The 17868-nt window shown below is 42.7% G+C and overlaps 1 protein-coding gene across 4 annotated transcripts in view; it reads left to right on the top strand.

Moving 5' to 3' along the window:
* Positions 1 to 17868, top strand: part of LOC122564950 (A disintegrin and metalloproteinase with thrombospondin motifs 3-like) — a 267936-nt gene that overhangs the window by 147550 nt on the left and 102518 nt on the right. For all 4 annotated transcript variants that reach the window (XR_015759635.1, XM_043720492.2, XM_087995042.1 and 1 more), the window contains one exon: positions 5249 to 5448. Coding sequence is in view for 3 of the 4 variants with exons in the window: in XM_043720492.2 (XP_043576427.2) it covers positions 5249 to 5448 (200 nt within the window). In the remaining variant the exon portion in view is untranslated. The remainder of the gene's footprint in view (positions 1 to 5248; positions 5449 to 17868) is intronic.

The raw sequence follows: 17868 nt of genomic DNA, 5'->3' as shown, positions 1-17868 counted from the left end.
CATCGAGACTCGCTTTACATTCCAGACTTATAAATTGAATTCAAATTCATTAGCTGCCATGGTGCGACATGAACTCACGCCAAAAAACAAATGTGATTACGAACATAAAAACATTGTTTCACTGAGTGAGGGGGAGAAATAAATGAGATTATTGAACAAGAGGGAGAGTAAAAGTGTGATTTAAGAAATGACTGGGTAAAAGAATGAGTGAGGAATTGAGAGCGCGGAGCTGTTAGAGAGTGAGTGTATATGAGAAAACAGGAGTGCATGTGAGAGGTTATGTTGCTGAACAAGACTGAGTGAATGTTTATATTAGTGTATATGAGTGAATAGTGTATATGAGTGAATAGTGTATGTGAGTGAATGGTGTATATGAGTGAATAGTGTATATGAGTGAATAGTGTATGTGAGTGAATAGTGTATATAAGTGAATAGTGTATGTGAGTGAATAGTGTATATGAGTGAATAGTGTATGTGAGTGAATGGTGTATATGAGTGAATAGTGTATATGAGTGAATAGTGTATGTGAGTGAATAGTGTATATGAGTGAATAGTGTATATGAGTGAATAATGTATGTGAGTGAATAGTGTATGTGAGTGAATAGTGTATGTGAGTGAATAGTGTATATGAGTGAATAATGTATGTGAGTGAATAGTGTATGTGAGTGAATAGTGTATGTGAGTGTCTATGAGTGAATGGTGCACATGAGTAAATGGTGTACATGACTGAATAGTATATATGAGTGTAAATGAGTGTATATGAGAATAAAGGAGTGAATGTGGGAGGTTATGTTGCTGAACAAGACTGAGTGACTGAATGAGGGAATTGAAGAGAGGAAAAGAGTGTGAGCTTTTGTAAAGGAGTGTGAACATGTAAGTCAGAGTGAGTGTATATGAAAATCAGGCAGTGTACATCATTGAGTGATGCAGGAGAATAAGTGTGAATCAAAGAACGATAATGCAAATCTTATTCCTTGACATAAAGAAGTAGCCAGTGGCAGGCTCCAATCTCTGTGCTCATTCTCTTATTAACCCCACCAAACTTGTGAAAGCAAGAAGACAAAATTCTGCTGTTATGAACTGTTAGCTTGACTACTGACGTATGTATTTTATTGTATTCATGGGATGTAATCACAACTGTAAAGCCATTAGTTTCCTGTCCTAAAACGCTAAAATTTCAAAATGTATTTGATAAATGCATGAAAGTTGTTTGAGTTATTGCCCAGCTCCATGACTGAATTAACATTGGCATTTAAGATTTTAATAATTAATTATTGTTTTCTATTTTTATGTTTGGCATTTCTATTCCCAAACGCAGCTTTGAACAATCTTGTTTGCAGATTCAGACCAGTTGAAGTTAGTTGTATTCACCTTCGTTGTCCAGTGCTGTAAACTGAACCACCGCCTGTGAGATAATCACGTACACGGTGCCTAACTCCTGCGATACTGTTTACAAATTCAAGTATTTTTGGATATTGTATATACAGTTGGCCAGGTGCCTGCTTTAGGCAATGTATAGTATATTCCTCCAAATACAATACTTTGAGTGATAGATTTGAAGAGGTCACTTTTGTTTCTAACCCAAACTATTCGCCATCATTGTTTAGGGGTAGTTTCTGACAGTAGATTAGTGGACCCCACTCTCTCTTTCAGCATCCACTTGCTTTTCGTGTGTTTGTAAATCAGCTTTGGGATTTCCTTTAGTTACTAATATTACTTCATTCTTCACTATGATTTCCTATTTGCTTTTGTAATTTCACCCCTGCACTTCCTACAATCCTCTTGACTTCCTGCAGAATTGAAATCTCAGTGTCTGAACCTCTTTTTTTTTGCCTTATCCTGCTCCATATACTTCCTAACATCTAGGGATTCCACAGTCGCATGTTTATTCCTGGTTACATTCCTTGTTCTGAACTCTTTCTATTTGGGGTTAACTTCCTCCCAAGGGCCATTTGCCAACACACATTTTAAAAGTTCGCATTTTAGAAAAAACGATCACTATTCACCCAATCGTGTTACAGCCAATTCATGTTAACAAAACATATGTTATGGCAGACCTGCCCAGAGTGTAGCCCAAGTCACGACAACTCATATAAAATAAATTCTCCTCATGTCACCTGTGATTCATTTCCAGTGGCTTAATATGTGCAATCAATGGTTACCAACCTTCTTGTTAGTAGAGATGAGAGTGTGGTGCTGGAAAAGCACAGCCGGTCAGGCAGCATCCAAGGAGCAGGAAATCAACGTTTCAGGCATAAGCCCTTCAGCAGGTCTAGTCCGAGTCCTGATGAAGGCCTTATGCCTGAAACGTTGATTCTCCAGCTCCTCGGATGCTGCCGGACCTGCTGTGCTTTTCCAGGACCACACTCTTCGCCTCTGAGCTCCAGCATTTGCAGTCCTCACTTTCTCCTTCTTGGTCGTAGATATGGTTTCAGTCTTTACGTAAAGATAAGTGCCCAGGTAGCAAATGTTTCACCAGCTTGAAGATGTATACTTCTACTCCCACACTCTCATTTTATTAATATTCCAAGTTAACTTTCTGATTATATGTACGCATTTTGCTTTCAGATTTAGAAGTCTAGTTTGGCATTCGTCATTATTCTGTCCCTAAACTCAGGGATCAGCTTTGTGGTTTCACTCTCACTGTCTCCAGCACTTAAATGTCTCTTGTCACTTAACATCCAGTGGTATCACTAAAACACTATAATGTTTGCCTTTATTTCTACTACTTTGACAATGTGGTTCAGTATCCTATGGCTGTTTCTATTGCTGCAATCCAATTGGTTTATCTGTTCAGATAAAATCCCCAAAGACTTACAGTCTCCTTTAACATTTGCCTTCGCTTTGAACATATCCGTGTACATGTTATCTATTTGTTCTTCTAACTTGTAGCGTGTTACACATGTCTGTGTTAAACTAAATCTGCCATCAACTTCCAACATATGTACTTTGTTAACAATTATTAACAATTGAAGTAAAACACAGCTGTCATGCTGAAATAAAATGTAAACTGAAAAACAATGTTAGAACTTGACAGACTGGGCCAGATATATAAGAAAGTAAATCAAAAAAGGACAGAATATTGTGAGGTGAAAAAGTGGAACTTGAGGGAAAATGAAGTTGCAAAGGATTCAAAGGTAAAACCAAACATTTTAGCCAGTACATGCCCCCCCCCCATATCTGCTTTCCAAGACCTACCATAGATGCCCAAAACCCTGGATAGTAGCGAACCTTGTAAGTTAAAACTTACCTCCCCGGCAGCCCCCTGAATTATTTCTGGAATGTTTCATGCAATATTTTCGGGCCGTGGTGAACAACAGATAACTGAAACAGCAGAAGACGACTCTGTGGACACAGGGGTTCCACTGTAAATTAAGGCAAAGAGAGTGATAAAGAAGAAAATGAGCAGATGGAGACAACGCTGAAAGAAAATTAAGAAAATTGCTGCCTTGTTTAATTAGTATTTTGTATCTTATTCCACAATGGATGAAGAGAACAAATTACCACTGATTCAGGTTGGATCAAAAAAGGGACTTTGGCTTGACAGATCTCCAGGCTCTGATGCTGTTCATAATTTGTTAACAGGTTGTGGGTTTCGTTGGCTGTGCCAGCATTTATTACCCATCCTGAACTGCCCTGGAGAAGGTGGTGGTGAGCTGTCTTCTTGCACCACCAGAAAGTGGGAGTAAACTTAAATATTTAAATAGTCCTCAAATGGCCATTTCACAGGCTGTCAAAATTCTGTTAATGGGGAAGGTGGCAGGAGGTAAGTTTCACTCAAAGAAGAGGCCATAGACAGGGAGAGCAGTTGCTGCTATCCCAGTAATTAACTCAGAGAGGGATTTCCTTTCATCAAGACAATTTTTAAAGTTTTTATATAATTTCTTCAGCCTACCTAATGCATGTCCCCTCCTGGCTTTCTAGTTTGACTAGCAACTGGATGGGCGGGATTCTGGCTTGTAAAGATGGCAAGGGCAGCGGCACCTTATGCCTGAGCTGCTACCATAAAATGAGGAGGGATGTCCTGTCAATCCACCACTTGTGTTGGTGCTACCTTCTTACAGAACCCCAAACGTTCTTCGTAGTGTTCTTGTCCCTTGTGACAGGGATAAAGAGAACATTTGATGAATATTGCTTAGGGAACGGTCGGTAGTAGTTAGAAGTTAGCACTGCTGCCTCATAGAGCCAGGGATCTGGGTTCGATTCCACCCTCGGGCGACTGTCAGTGTGGATTCTCCCCAGGCCTGTGCAGGTCTCCTCTGGGTTCTCATGTTTCCTCCCACAGTCCGCAAGATGTGCGCCTTCAGTGTTTGGCCACACTAAATTTCCCTTAGTGTCCTGGGATGTGCAGGGTAGGTAGATTAGCTGTAGGAATTATAAGGTGGGGTGGGGGGTGGGGGCTAAGTGGGGATGCTCTCCGTACTGTTGATGTGGACTCGATGGGCTGAATGGCCTGCTTCCATAGTGTGGGCAGTCTATGATTCTGTGATTTCAAAGGTCCAAGGCACGATTGTTACCTGAGGTTGGACATGGCTCCTCAAGAAGAATCTGTTTGCTGGCAGCTCTGTCGTCCCTGCATGGTCATTATGAAATGGTCATTAACTGGCTTAATTGGAGAGCATGGGGTGGATGGGCCAGTCTAGGTCCTGCCCTTTCACTATAACTTGACAAACAGGGAGGCACCAGAGGGCTTTGGGAAAGCTATCTGGAGAATTGTCCAGGGCTCCCTCCCACCACGTTCCCTCACCCACCTGCAAGTTTGCTGATGGTCGGGTGAGGTGGGGTGGGGGGGGTGGAGGGGTGCAAGATTCTGGTCATAGATCTTTATTAGCCAAGAGTATAAAGGGATATAGAGCAAGGGTGTGCAACTGGATTTTTGATTCAATGAGTGTGGTGCTGGAAAAGCACAGCCGGTCAGGCAGCATCCGAGGAGCAGGAGAGTTAACATTTCGACCATAAGCTCTTCATCAGGATTCCTGCAGCCCTCATCTTCTCACAAATGCAGTTGAGTCAAGATCAAATTAAAAGGCTGAATGAGACACTCCTGCTTTGATGTTCTTTCATTTTTAAGCAACTTCCTTCAAGTCCACTGCACCCCCTCCCCTCCTCCCCTGCACTAGTTTGGAGCCATGTGAACACTTGACCACTCATGGAGACTTACTGCGTGGAGATGCAATATGTGTCTATCACAACATTTGGTTGTATTGGTAGAAGCTGTAAGGATAAGCTCCTGTTTGTTTGTTTCCAGGTTCAGAGCTCAGTGTGGCTGGTGATCTGGACAACATGTATGACAACCTTGACAAGGAGCTGGCTGAAACGATGAGGAGGCGGAGACATGTGAACGATGGCAACTACAACATCGAGGTGCTTTTGGGGGTGGATGACTCCGTGGTTCGGTTCCACGGGAAAGAACACGTCCAGAACTACCTCTTGACTCTAATGAACATAGTAGGTGTCTCTAATGTATTGCAATGTTTACAAACCTCGGAAATCCGGCAAAATCAAAACAGAAACCCAAGCTTGTAAACTCACATGTACTTTGCAGAAAATCACATTGACCATCTTGGGCACTGGATTTACCAGCTGAGTCTCGGGATGTGAGGTCGTAAGAAATAGGAGCAGAAGTGAGCATGTACTCCATAAAAATGGAAAGAACTGCGGATGTTGGAAAAATCTCAGCAGGACTAGCAGCATCTGTGGAGAGAAATTAGAGTTAATGGCTCGAGTCCAGTGAATATTCGGAAGAAGGGTCACTGGACCCAAAACATTAGTGCTGATTTCTCTTCATAGATGCTGCTGAGATTTTCCAGCAATTTCTGTTTTTCTTTCTGATTTCCAACATCCAGTTTTATGAAATATTTTTACTCCATCCCTGTCTTAAATGGGTGACCACTTATTTGTAAACTGAACTGTCTGAAAGCAAGGAGACTTGAGAGTAAAGCAGGTTAGTTGAAGGGCATGTATCATTGTGATCACAGAGACATTGGCTGAAAGAGGGACTGGATCAGCAGCTCAGTTTTCCAAGGTATAGAGCCTTGTGTGGGGGGCAATGGGGGTTGGAGAAGTGGGGGAGGGTGTAAAAGACAAGGTAGGAGCAGCTGACTGCAGGACAATTCACATTAAAACAGTGGGAGACATTCACAGCAGTAATAGTGAGAGTACAGGGCTAATATTTTCTCGTAAAGGTGGGGGCGGATAAGGATAAAGAAGAAGACTTGTGGTAGACACAGAAGACTCAAATCAGCAGATGCCCTTTAAGAAAATAGAAAATGCAGTGGGTTGCTTAAAAAAGAATGTAGGGGAGCGAAGAGGAGACATAAAAAACATTGATGGGTAACAGCAAAGAAATTCCAAGCATGTTTTAAAGGTACATTCAGGGAAAGAGTAAGGCCCATTAGGGTCCCGAGTGACAATATATGTGTGGAGCCAGGAGATATAGCTGAGGTTTCAAGTAAGTACTTTGCATCTATCTCCACTGTAGAGAAAGACGATATAGGTATAGAAATAAGAAGGAGAGTGGTGTGTGATATATTTGGATAAATTAGCGTTGAGGGAGAGGAGGTATTGGTGGTTTTAAGGGTTTGAAAGTAAACTTTTAGCTTCCTCCTGTTTGCAATGTGACCTTTTACTTCAGCAGCGGTATGTCCACTTCCCCCCACCCCGAACCCATGATCTTAGAGATTCCTACCTTCCTGTGGCCTTGTTGTCCATGGAGAGGCAGGAGTTACTGTGACCTTCCTCTTCCAGAGCTCCCAGCCCCCCACATTCACCATGAAGTCCCACTCTACTATCCACAGTTATGACACTGAGACAGCAAGTCAAACGAAATCAGCCTTCCTACCTCTATATTCGCAATATTGTAAAATTAAAATCTTCAAAGATCCTCAAGATTGACTGCAATGATTCCTTTCCAGGATATTTTGAACGAGCAATCGCAAACTCTGTAAATAATCAATTCCAGACACTAGTTTGCATCTTAAACAAAAGTTTTAGCAATTTATTAACAATACAATAACTTGGTCCAGCAAAATTAATCAACTAAGTAATCGAACTGTTCTATAATATAAACCCCAAAACCTTAGCTTTCAGCTCCATTCACACAAAAAGACAAACAGACAAACAAATACAGTGAAAGGACAAATAAAAGAAAATAATAAAACTGACATGATGATTTGAATAGTTTTCCTGATGCATTGTTCCACAGGCAGAAATAACGGTTTCTTAATAGATTTTCTGAAGGTGTCAATCAGGGTTACCTTTATAGTTCACTCAGATAAAGGCAATAATACTTATAATTTACCTAATGTGGACGTTTTGTGTTCTGTGAGCTTCCTAGAGTTGTTTATGGGAAGGTGGCAGGGAGCTTTCAAATCTTCATGCTGTAGCACCAGCAGCCAAAGCCCACCCAGCTCAAAACCCCGTCCAAACTCTGACCTCTCCCTGTCTCAGTGTCATAACTGTGGATAGTAGAGTGGGACTTCATGGTGAATGTGGGGGGCTGGGAGCTCTGGAAGAGGAAGGTCACAGTAACTCCTGCCTCTCTATGGACAACAAGGCCAACAGGAAGGTAGGAATCTCTAAGATCATGGGGTGGGGGGAAGTGGACATACTGTTGCTGAAGTAAAAGGTCACATTGCAAACAGGAGGAAGCTAAAAGTTTACTTTCAAACCCTTAAAACCACCAATACCTCCTCTCCCTCAACGCTAATTTATCCAAATATATCACACACCACTCTCCTTATTTCTATACCTATATCGTCTTTCTCTACAGTGGAGATAGATGCAAAGTACTTATTTGAAACCTCAGCTATTTCTCCTGGCTGCACACATGTTTTGCCACTCGGGACCCTAATGGGCCTTACTCTCCTCCACCAGGTCCCAGTTACCGTTCAGCCTCTGCTGTCTGATTGAGTATAAGTTATTTTCCAGACTGGCTGGAATCAGAGCATAAGATAAAAATAATGAAAATCAGCGAGGGCTCTAAGACTTTAATTATCCTTGTGTTCTTAGTCACTCCACTAATCTATCAGCAATCCACCACAATAAATCCAGTATCCGCACTTGAATTGCCTGTTTTCCTGAGGACCCTTTGACTGTTCTCTTATTATTGACCAAACCCCATGACTGATCATGGCTTACAACTGGACTAATTTGACAGGATATCCCTACTGACTACACCCCACCTCCCACATTGTAGTCTCAACAGCACTTTGAAGAAACTACCTATAATCCCCCGACTGCTTGACGACCTGCAGGAATGACTCTCATCCCACCCCAGGATGCAAAGGCGTAGTCCTTAGAATTGAGGATGAAACAAGTGCCAGGCTTCCTGTGGTCAACTCGTTATAGTGATATTGAACAAGCTCCATGATGGACCATAGTGTTAGCCCTGACTGGATATAGTCCCCCTTCACGGTGGCACAGTGGTTAGCACTGCTGCCTCACAGCGCCAGATACCCGGGTTCAGTTTCCGCCTAGGGTGACTCTCTGTGTGGAGTTTGCACATTCTCCCCATGTCCAGGTGGGTTTCCTCCGGTTTCCTCCCACAATCCAAAAATGTGCAAGTTAGGTGAATTGACCATGCCAAATTACCCGTAGTATTAGGTGAAGGGGTAAATGTAGGTGAATGGGTCTGGGTGGGTTGCGCTTCGGCAGGTCGGTGTGGACTTGTTGAGCCGAAGGGCCTGTTTCCACACTGTAAGTAATCTTAAAAAAAAATTCCATTAAAGACTGTTCCTATTTGACATTCGCACATGGCCATTTGCTTGAAGCACACGCAGTGTATTTATCACATAAACCATTGGCACATGCTGCAGTTCTGACATTGTAGTGGCACAGTGCTGCACCACAACACAATTAATCCTTCCACTGTCACCAGCGGCCTGCCTCTCCTGCACTAAAGAGCAATGCACACCACAGAGCTTGGCTGCCTATAGCTGAGCACGAAAGACCTGTGCACCCGGAGAGCAGTGTGATCCATACAGAGGCTGTCAGTGCGAAAGACAGTGTGCACTAAGAAAGCGATGTAAAGTGGACAGAGGCTGGCAATTTCCAAGTAAGTGGTAAAGTGAGTGAGTACCAAGAAAGCCATAAAATGTGTGTGTCAATGTCAATGCAGACACAGGGAGGCACAAAAGTGACCTGGCAGTGGCATGCAAACCGTTTGTGTCCCCGAACTACAAAGCGTTGCAGGGCTGAAATGATATCTGAGTTCGCCTGAGAGCAAGCAAGGTGATATGGTGAGGTTGGAGGTTTGTGAATTCTGACTTGCATGAAGGAAGGGTCGAGAAGGGTTATGACCATGAAACGTGTTGTGTAGAAGAAGCAGTTGCATGGGTTGGAGAAGAATTTAGTGAGCTATCGCTACCAGGTACCCACTCAGATTTACCTGGCAGGAACTTGGGGCTTCTGGTTTCTTGAGAGAGGAGTGGAGAATTGTAAGTGACATGTAAATAAGTTGAGCTGGAGTTATATTGAGGTGCAAATAAGGTAGATGCCATTCAAGAGTGTGATTTAAGGATTTGGTGAGACATGGGGGAGAAAACCTTTCTCTATGTTATGATCCTGACCTTTTCCATTCTCTCGAATATTTTCTCACCTTTCTTGCCAATGCAGTGACTGCATCAGTGAGGGGAAAACATCATTCCTATTTTGAGATGAGCGGTAGTCCCTTAGCAAGGGTTGTGAGCTTGTCAAAATTCTCTCAGAATTCTATATCATTGAAGCGATCACTTGTCCCTCTAAGATAAATATCTCCTTCATGGTAAGGAAACAAAAACTGTACAGAATAATCAGTGGTGAGCAGAGAGCTCAGGGATTTGAACTGCAAGGAAAGTTGAATTATACTTGTTATGGACCAGGACAGACCCCCTCAAAATATTTTACGAAGGTAGCCCAGACCCTAACCTTTTCTTATTTCAAAGGTAGATGCGAAGTGGATATTCCAGGCGTGATGCAGCTGGTCAAACCACTCAGCTTTAAGCAAAAAATAATTTATTCAAACACTACAGTTGAAACACGAACAAAAGAAAGCAGAATTATGAATAATTTGACTATTAGGAAATTCAACCAACTCAATACAGCAACCTAACTAAGGAGCTGTTCCAATTCCTGCAAAGTCCCATTAATACACCCCTTGGCAAAAGGTAAATTCAAACACAGGTTCTTACAGGCGGGAGAGATTTCAATGTGAAAATTCAGCCAGGAAACATCTGCTGAAGCATGGAACCTTTTGCACTGCAGCAGCTTCTGCTACAGCTAAACCAGCAGTTTCTCACTGTTACATAAATAAACCAAACTAGAAAAAAACCCTGAACTGGGAGAACTGGCCCCACTCCTGCCATTGTTAAACTTGGGTCTTTCTAGACATTTTGGTACCTCTGCCTTTATAACTTTTCTTGAAAAATAACCCAAGGTCAAAATAACCTTGTTAAAGTGGTAGCATCATCAAAAAATCCTGTAGGTTTACATAAATTTTGATACGTTTTTCTGTTTTGTTTCGACATTTAATGTTATTATTAGTTGATTGTAACTGTAACATTTTAAGAAAAAGGTTCTGTTAAACATATAATGACATTGTTACTCAATACCGCTAAGTGGAATTAATGTCTCCTATTAAATAATCACGATTCTTAGTGAATGAGGGTGGTTAGGGCGGCACGGTGGCTCAGTGGTTATCACTGCTGCCTCAAAACACCAGGGTCCCAGGTTCGATTCCAGCCTTGGGTGACTGTCTGTGTGGAGTTTGCTCATTCTCCCTGTGTCTGCGTGGGTTTCCTCCAGGTGCTCTGGTTTATTCCCACAGTCCAAAGATGTGCAGGTCAGGTGAATTGGCCATGCTAAATTGCCCGTAGTGTTAGGTGCATTAGTCAGAGGGAAATGGGTCTTGGTGGGTTACTCTTCAGAGGATCGGTGTGGACTGGTTGGGCCGAAGGGCCTGTTCCACACTGTAGGGAATCTAATCTAATCTAAGTGGGCAGGAGTGAGGGATAGAGACAAAGAGTGATGAGATGACATCTCTGTAGGCTATCACCTGAGTTTGGAGGGTGTCAGGTGATGTTTTCCTCTGGTAACATGAACACTGAGATTAGATTCTTACTGAGCACAAGTATTGGAAGTTTAATTCATAGGCTTTCCAACTCGGTCATAGGAAGAATGTGGCCTCAAGCTAGATGACTCACTGTCAGATTACAAAGTCTCCTGGAAAAGGAGAGTCATAGAATCCCTACAATGCCAAAAGGGGTCATTCAGCACAGCTGGTCTGCACCAACCCTCTGAGCAGCATCCCACCCAGACGCCACCCTATAATCCCACATTTTACTATAGTCAATCCACCTAATCTGTACATCTTTGGTGCACCCAGCAGAAATGAGGAGAACATGCAAACTCCACACAGATAGCCACCAAAGGCTAGAATCAACCCAGGTCCCGAGTGCTATGAGGTAGTAGTGCTAGCCACTGTGCCATCGATTAGTGGCTGATGGAAGTTAGTGCACAATACACGATAGAGAAGTTGGATTTGGTGCGATTTAGACTGCAGCCAGGAACTTCAGAATGAGCCCAAGTTTATGATGATGGTGTCCTATATCTCAAGTGAATAATTAGCATAAAAGATCAAAGTTCACATTAACATGGAGACATCATGAAAAAAAACGCTTGGAGAGTGAATTTCGATCGTGAGAAAGGGATTTCAGACTTTGAGAGTATATTGCTCTGATGTGACAAGAAATAACATGTCAGAAATGAGGAAAAAGAAGTTCAAATGCAATAGAAGAACATGGCATATTAGGAGAGAAAAAGAAAGGTATAAGCTAATGTTAAGGCTTACACAGATGGTTTGTCAGCCACAGTGATAGACACAGGGCCACAGTTTGAAGACTGGGACAGTGAGGACGAAGGCTGAAATAATGGCAGTAATGAGTGCTGAGCCTGGGGAATACGCCAGGGAACAGCAATGCTGTGAAGCCACAGCAGTGAGCATTAAAGGTTAGGAACTGTGGCCATGGTTGGGTCAGTCAGCGGCCACACAGGAAGTGGCACTATTGGCCCTGTTGGCCTAGCCCTGATTCTGAAAGCCGTGTGTTCGGCTGATAAGTTTATGAGCACCTTTGTGGTGACGAGGTTAGTGCAACCTCTGAGATTGTCTCTGGGTTTGGTACAAATGCTCGCTTTGCTGGACAATGGATCCAGACTAAGAACTCGTAGATGTGAGCAGGAACATCCTTTCAGCTGATCTGGCATAAAATATTTGGGACTGAACGTTGTTCAGTATCTCCAAATGGAAATCGTTATGGTCGGTTGACTGGTGGGAATGTAACACAGGAAGCAAGGAATTTCCCCGTGTTGCCCAGCGCAGACATATGGAATGATTTATACTGTGAGACAGTTATAAATCTCTGGTCCTTTGGCATTTTGTAATCAATAAAAAAAAAGATCTGTCCTTTGTATTTTTGTGAGAATTGGCATTTTGGGGTTTGGATGAGAACACAGTGCTCAAAGGACAGCAGTTTCGATTGATGGCACCTCACTCTGACTATTTCTGGTTACTAGTTATAAATGTTAATGAAATAGAGCCTGTTTAATATAGCACACAGGAGCTTTAGCATTTCCTGTCATGAGGGAATATTTGCAATTATGTGTCTTAGATCTGACCTTGTTAAACGTTTTGGTATTGGGATTTTCCTTTTTTATATGGTTTTCTTTTCAAAAATCGATTGAGGACTCATTAGACATTGAAGTGCCCGATGTGTCTCCACTGTCCCAGCTCAGTTTGAAGCATTAACACTGGGTTTATCATGTAATGTAGAAAAAGAACTTTAAAATATCAGAGGAAGACAATATAGTGACCCCAATTTCATCGATGTAGCTGTCAGCGTTCACTGTCATCAATCCACTAAATCTTGACAGTTCAGGAGTCGGCAATTGTGTGGAATAACAGATTGGGCAGAATCTTCTCTTCTGAGGCTTAAGAGTCATGACAGGTGTGAAATGTGGAGGGACCTGTGTGCGAGGCCTATATGGGGAAGAGGGAAGTTGAGGTTGAGATCGTGATGTGATTTATGACAGTCTTATTGCAGAGTGAAGCATGCTCAATGAGCAGAATTGATAGTTCTTAGCTCCTGCACCTCCTTTAACATAGAGTCATAGAGTTATAGAGATGTACAACATGGAAACAGACCCTTCGGTCTAACTCGTCCATGTCGACCAGATATCCCAACCAAATCTAGTCCCACCTGCCAGCACCTGGCCCATATCCGTCCAAACCCTTCCTATTCATATACCCATCCAAATGCCTTTTAAATGTTGCAATTGTACCAGTCTCCACTACTTCCTGTGGCAGCTCATTCCATACACATACCACCCTCTGTGTGAAAAAGTTGGCCTTTGGTCTCTTTTATATCTTTCCCCTCTCATCCAAAACCTATGCCCTCTAGTTCTGGACTCCCCGACTCCAGGGAAGAGACTTTGTCTATGTATCCTATCCATGTCCCTCATTATTTTGTAAACTTCTATAAGGTCACCCCTCAGCCTCCGAAGCTCCAGGGAAAACAGCCCCAGCCTGTTTAGCCTCTCCCTGTAGCTCAAATCCTCTAACCTTGGCAACATCCTTGTAAATCTTTTCTGAACCCTTTCAAGTTTCACAACATCTTTCCGATAGGAAGGAGACCAGAATTGCACGCAATATTCCAACTGTGGCCTAACCAATGTCCTGTACGGCCAGAACATGACATCCCAACTCCTGTACTCAATACTCTGACCAATAAAAGAAAGCATACCAACCACCATCTTCACTATCCTATCTACCTGTGACTCCATTTTCAAGGAGCTATGAACCTGCACTCCAAGGTCTATTTGTTCAGCAACACTCCCTAGGCCTTACCATTAAGTGTATAAGTCCTGCTAAGATTTGCATTCCCAAAATGCAGCATCCCGCATTTATCTGAATTAAACTCCATCTGCCACTTCTCAGCCCATTGGCCCATCTGGTCAAGATCCTGTTGTAATCTGATGTAACCCTCTTCGCTGTCCACCACACCTCCAATTTTGGTGTCATCTACAAACATACTATCTGTACCTCTTATACTCACATCCAAATCATTTATGTAAATGACAAAAATAGAGGGCCCAGCACCAATCCTTGTGGCACTCCACTGGTCACAGGCCTCCAGTCTGAAAAACAATCCTCCACCACCACCCTCTGTCTTCTACCTTTGAGCCAGTTCTGTATCCAAATGGCTAGTTCTCCCTGTATTCCATGAGATCTAACCTTGCTAATCGGTCTCCCATGGAGAACCGTGTTGAAGGCCTTACTGAAGTCCATATAGATCACATCTAGCGCTCTGCCCTCATCAATCCTCTTTGTTACTTATTTAAAAAACTCAATCAAATTTGTGAGACATGATTTCCCACGCACAAAGCCATGTTGACTATCCCGAATCAGTCCTTGCTAATCAGTACATCCTGTATGTCTAAATTCTCTTAGTCCTGTACGCATTCTGATAAATCTCCTCTGTGACCCTGCCCAAGTCATTGCCTTCTTTTCTGAAGCGTGATCCCCAGAATTGGATGCAATACTCCAGCTAAGTTCTGACCAGTGATTAATTTGGTCTTTAAACCTTGAAGCAGTAGGAGTCCAAAGTCAAGATTAGAGTGGTGCTGGAAAAGCACTGCAGGTCAGGCAGCATCCGAGGAGCAGGAAAATTGATGTTTCGGGCAGGAACCCTTCATCAGGATTGTGTTGAAGGGCTCCTGCCCGAAGCATCGATTTTCCTGCTTCTCGGATGATGCCTGACCTACAGTGGTTTTCCAGCACCCTTCTAATCTTGACTTCAATCTCCAGCATCTGCAGTCCTCACTTTCACCTAGTAGGAGTCCAAAGCCCAGCACATTGACGTATTCAGTATAATGGGATTTTTGGAACATTAATATGTGTTTCTGGAGAGCAGACGTTGAGATGTGAAGAAAACATGGGACCAAGCTCAGTCAAAATGCTCGTTGTGTCTATTTTAAGAGCAAACAAAATCTTTCATCAAGAATGAAACAAATTTGGTTTGAAATGTATAAAAATAGATCGATTCTCAGAAGCCACCAAATCATTTAAAGGCTGACAGCTTTGAGTCAGCACTGAGCGACAGAAAAGAATGTGTGTGCCTTGCTGGGAGTGAGAGAGCCACAGTCAGACATGATGTGGTAAAAAGGAATGATATTTGTTCAAGTACCAGGAGATCTAAACATTCAAATATTCAGCTACAGAGGGGGAAGGTGATGTTGACATTTTTTCTCTTGCGCGTGTACTTTAACTGTGTCATGATCTTTAGTTCATCATGAAGGGAATGCTTAGATTTTCAATCTTCAGATAAGCGCATCAATCTCTGAGATTTTTCTCCTCTTTCTTCCAAATGTGTAAGTACGGTGGGCGGCACGATGGCACAGTGGTTAGCACTGTTGCCTCGCAGCGCCAGAGACCCGGGTTCATTTCCCGCCTCAGGCGACTGACTGTGTGGAGTTTGCATGTTCTCCCCGTGTCTGCGTGGGTTTCCTCCGGGTGCTCCGGTTTCCTCCCACAGTCCAAAGATGTGCAGGGCCAGGTGAATTGGCCATGCTAAATTGCCCGTAGTGTTAGGTAAGGGGTAAATGTAGGGGTAGGGGTATGGGTGGGTTCGCTTCGGCGGGTCGGTGTGGACTTGTTGGGCCGAAGGGCCTGTTTCCACACTGTAATGTAATCTAATCTAATCTAAATCTAATCTAATCTAATATGGGTGTCAGCTGTTGTTACATTCTTGCAATAGCTTTCAGATCCCATTCTCGAGACGAGAATCAGTACCAAAGATTCTGCTGGGTGGCAGGGTGTGGGTGTAGTAATGAGGTCTCCCAGCTGGATCTCATTGAATATGTGTTCCCTGACTGGGGCTTTTTAATCTGGTCCAATTAGGGAGCCCTGGCTGACAGATAAGAACAGGAGTGCCAGAGGTTCTGTTCACTCTGAAAGCGGGTCTGAGGGAGATGGATCAGTGTCAAGGACTTCACACATGTAAATAATGAGTGACTTGGTGTTGGGATACTGGTCTCAGTGGAGTTATGAGATACAACGGGGTGCTGTTGACTTCCTGTCCTTCCCGACAGCATCATAGATAAGGACCCATGACCCTGCATACCTAATTGGCTGGTCACTGCTTTAACATACATGCCTTATTTATTATTCCCATTGTCAGGATTCATGATACAGGACAATTTCACGTATAATTGACCTGACAGATCAGTTCAAAAGAGAGGGAGCAATGCATTGCCAAGGATGCAACTTTTCAGATTAAATGATAAACTGAGACCTTGTCTACCCCATCTGTTAGATGTAACAACAGTCACTTGGTAATTTTCTGTCAGATCAGTGTATCATTATTCCAAATTACCCACAGGCACAATGCATATTTAAAAATGCATATGTTTCGATTAAAAAGAAGACATACAATCAAAATGATTGAGAATATAAATTCTGAGCAATGTAATCTCTGGAAGCCCTGAGTGGATTCCTCTTAGCCTGAACAGAAAACCTGAAATGTCACAATGAAAGAGTGTCAATAAATTTCCATCAGAATCACATCAAAGGAAGATATGAACTGCAAATGGGATTGTAAATGCCTTTGTGTTATCCCAGGCTGTGAAAAAGATGAGAAAAAAGGGAGCACTCTATGCAAAAGACTCATCAGTGATTATCCCTTTCAAGAATACATAAGCACAAGGGTTAACAGCCAGTTTCAACCCTGGTCTGCATGTGCTAGTGAGTGAACATGTGTGCGATGAGGGCCACAGCTCTGAAAACCATGAGTCATCAATGTGCTGAGGGTACAAATAAAGGAAACCTCTCTCTCTCTCTCTCTCTCTCTCCTTGCTTGAAGCCAGAGAAATGCAGTTGAATTTTTATTTTAGTTTTTTTGCCATTAACCTGTTTGGAGATGTTATAACACATCCCTGAAGCAAGTGGAACTTAAACCTGAACGCTTTGGTTCTGCAAAATGTAGTTGAAAGGACAAATGCTTTTTAATTGACTGCTAAAGCCAGGCATTACAACAGCAAATGCTTACATTGCAACATCAGTGTCCTATTGTTTACTCTTCATGGAACTCAGTTGCTGATCCAAATATTTATTGGAGCATTATATTTCCTCAACGCACATCTTATTCATATTCTGTATGTATGTATGGTGGGTTATTATTTCTTATATGTTTAGTCACTAATAAACTCACTCTTCCATTAACTCAAATTGGCTTCTTTTTAAATATAAATTCATTTGGTCTGTGAGAAAGACAGCTGCAAGGGAAAGATTCTGGATTAGTGGTGCTGGAAGAGCACAGCAGTTCAGGCAGCATCCAAGGAGCTTCGAAATCGACGTTTCGCGCAAAAGCCCTTCATCAGGAATAAAAGGGAAAGTACCTTTCCAAATTCATCTTGTCACCAATGTAGGGGAGGGCAGGTGAATAAAGAAGGGAAGCCAGTGTATCCTTTCTCCTCTGGAGTTTGACAACTGGGGACGTCCCTTCTGGAACTGTAATAATTTGGGGAAGTTTGTCTGGGGGCTGCTTGTAAAACTTCAAAGAATGGCAAAGAAGTTAAGTACTGTGTCTAAGTAAGCGCTTATTGCTCAACCAGTATTATTCACAAGAGTTTATCTGGTCATTATGACTTAACTAGCTGTGGGATCTTGCTGTGTGAAAATTAACTGTTGTCTGTTCTTTATTACAATACAACAATGTGGAGGTGCCGGTGTTGGATTGGGGTGGGCAAAGTCAGAAGTCACACGACACCAGGTTATAGACCAACAGGTTTATTTGAAATCACAAGCTTTTGGAGCACTGCTCCTTCATCAGGTCATTT

Source organism: Chiloscyllium plagiosum, unplaced genomic scaffold, assembly GCF_037043375.1.
Source record: "Chiloscyllium plagiosum isolate Xiang-an unplaced genomic scaffold, Cpla_swu_hap1 HiC_scaffold_2, whole genome shotgun sequence".
Taxonomy (NCBI): domain Eukaryota; kingdom Metazoa; phylum Chordata; class Chondrichthyes; order Orectolobiformes; family Hemiscylliidae; genus Chiloscyllium; species Chiloscyllium plagiosum.
The sequence above is the reverse complement of the archived record's forward strand: the minus strand, read 5'-3'. Positions and strand labels throughout refer to the sequence as shown.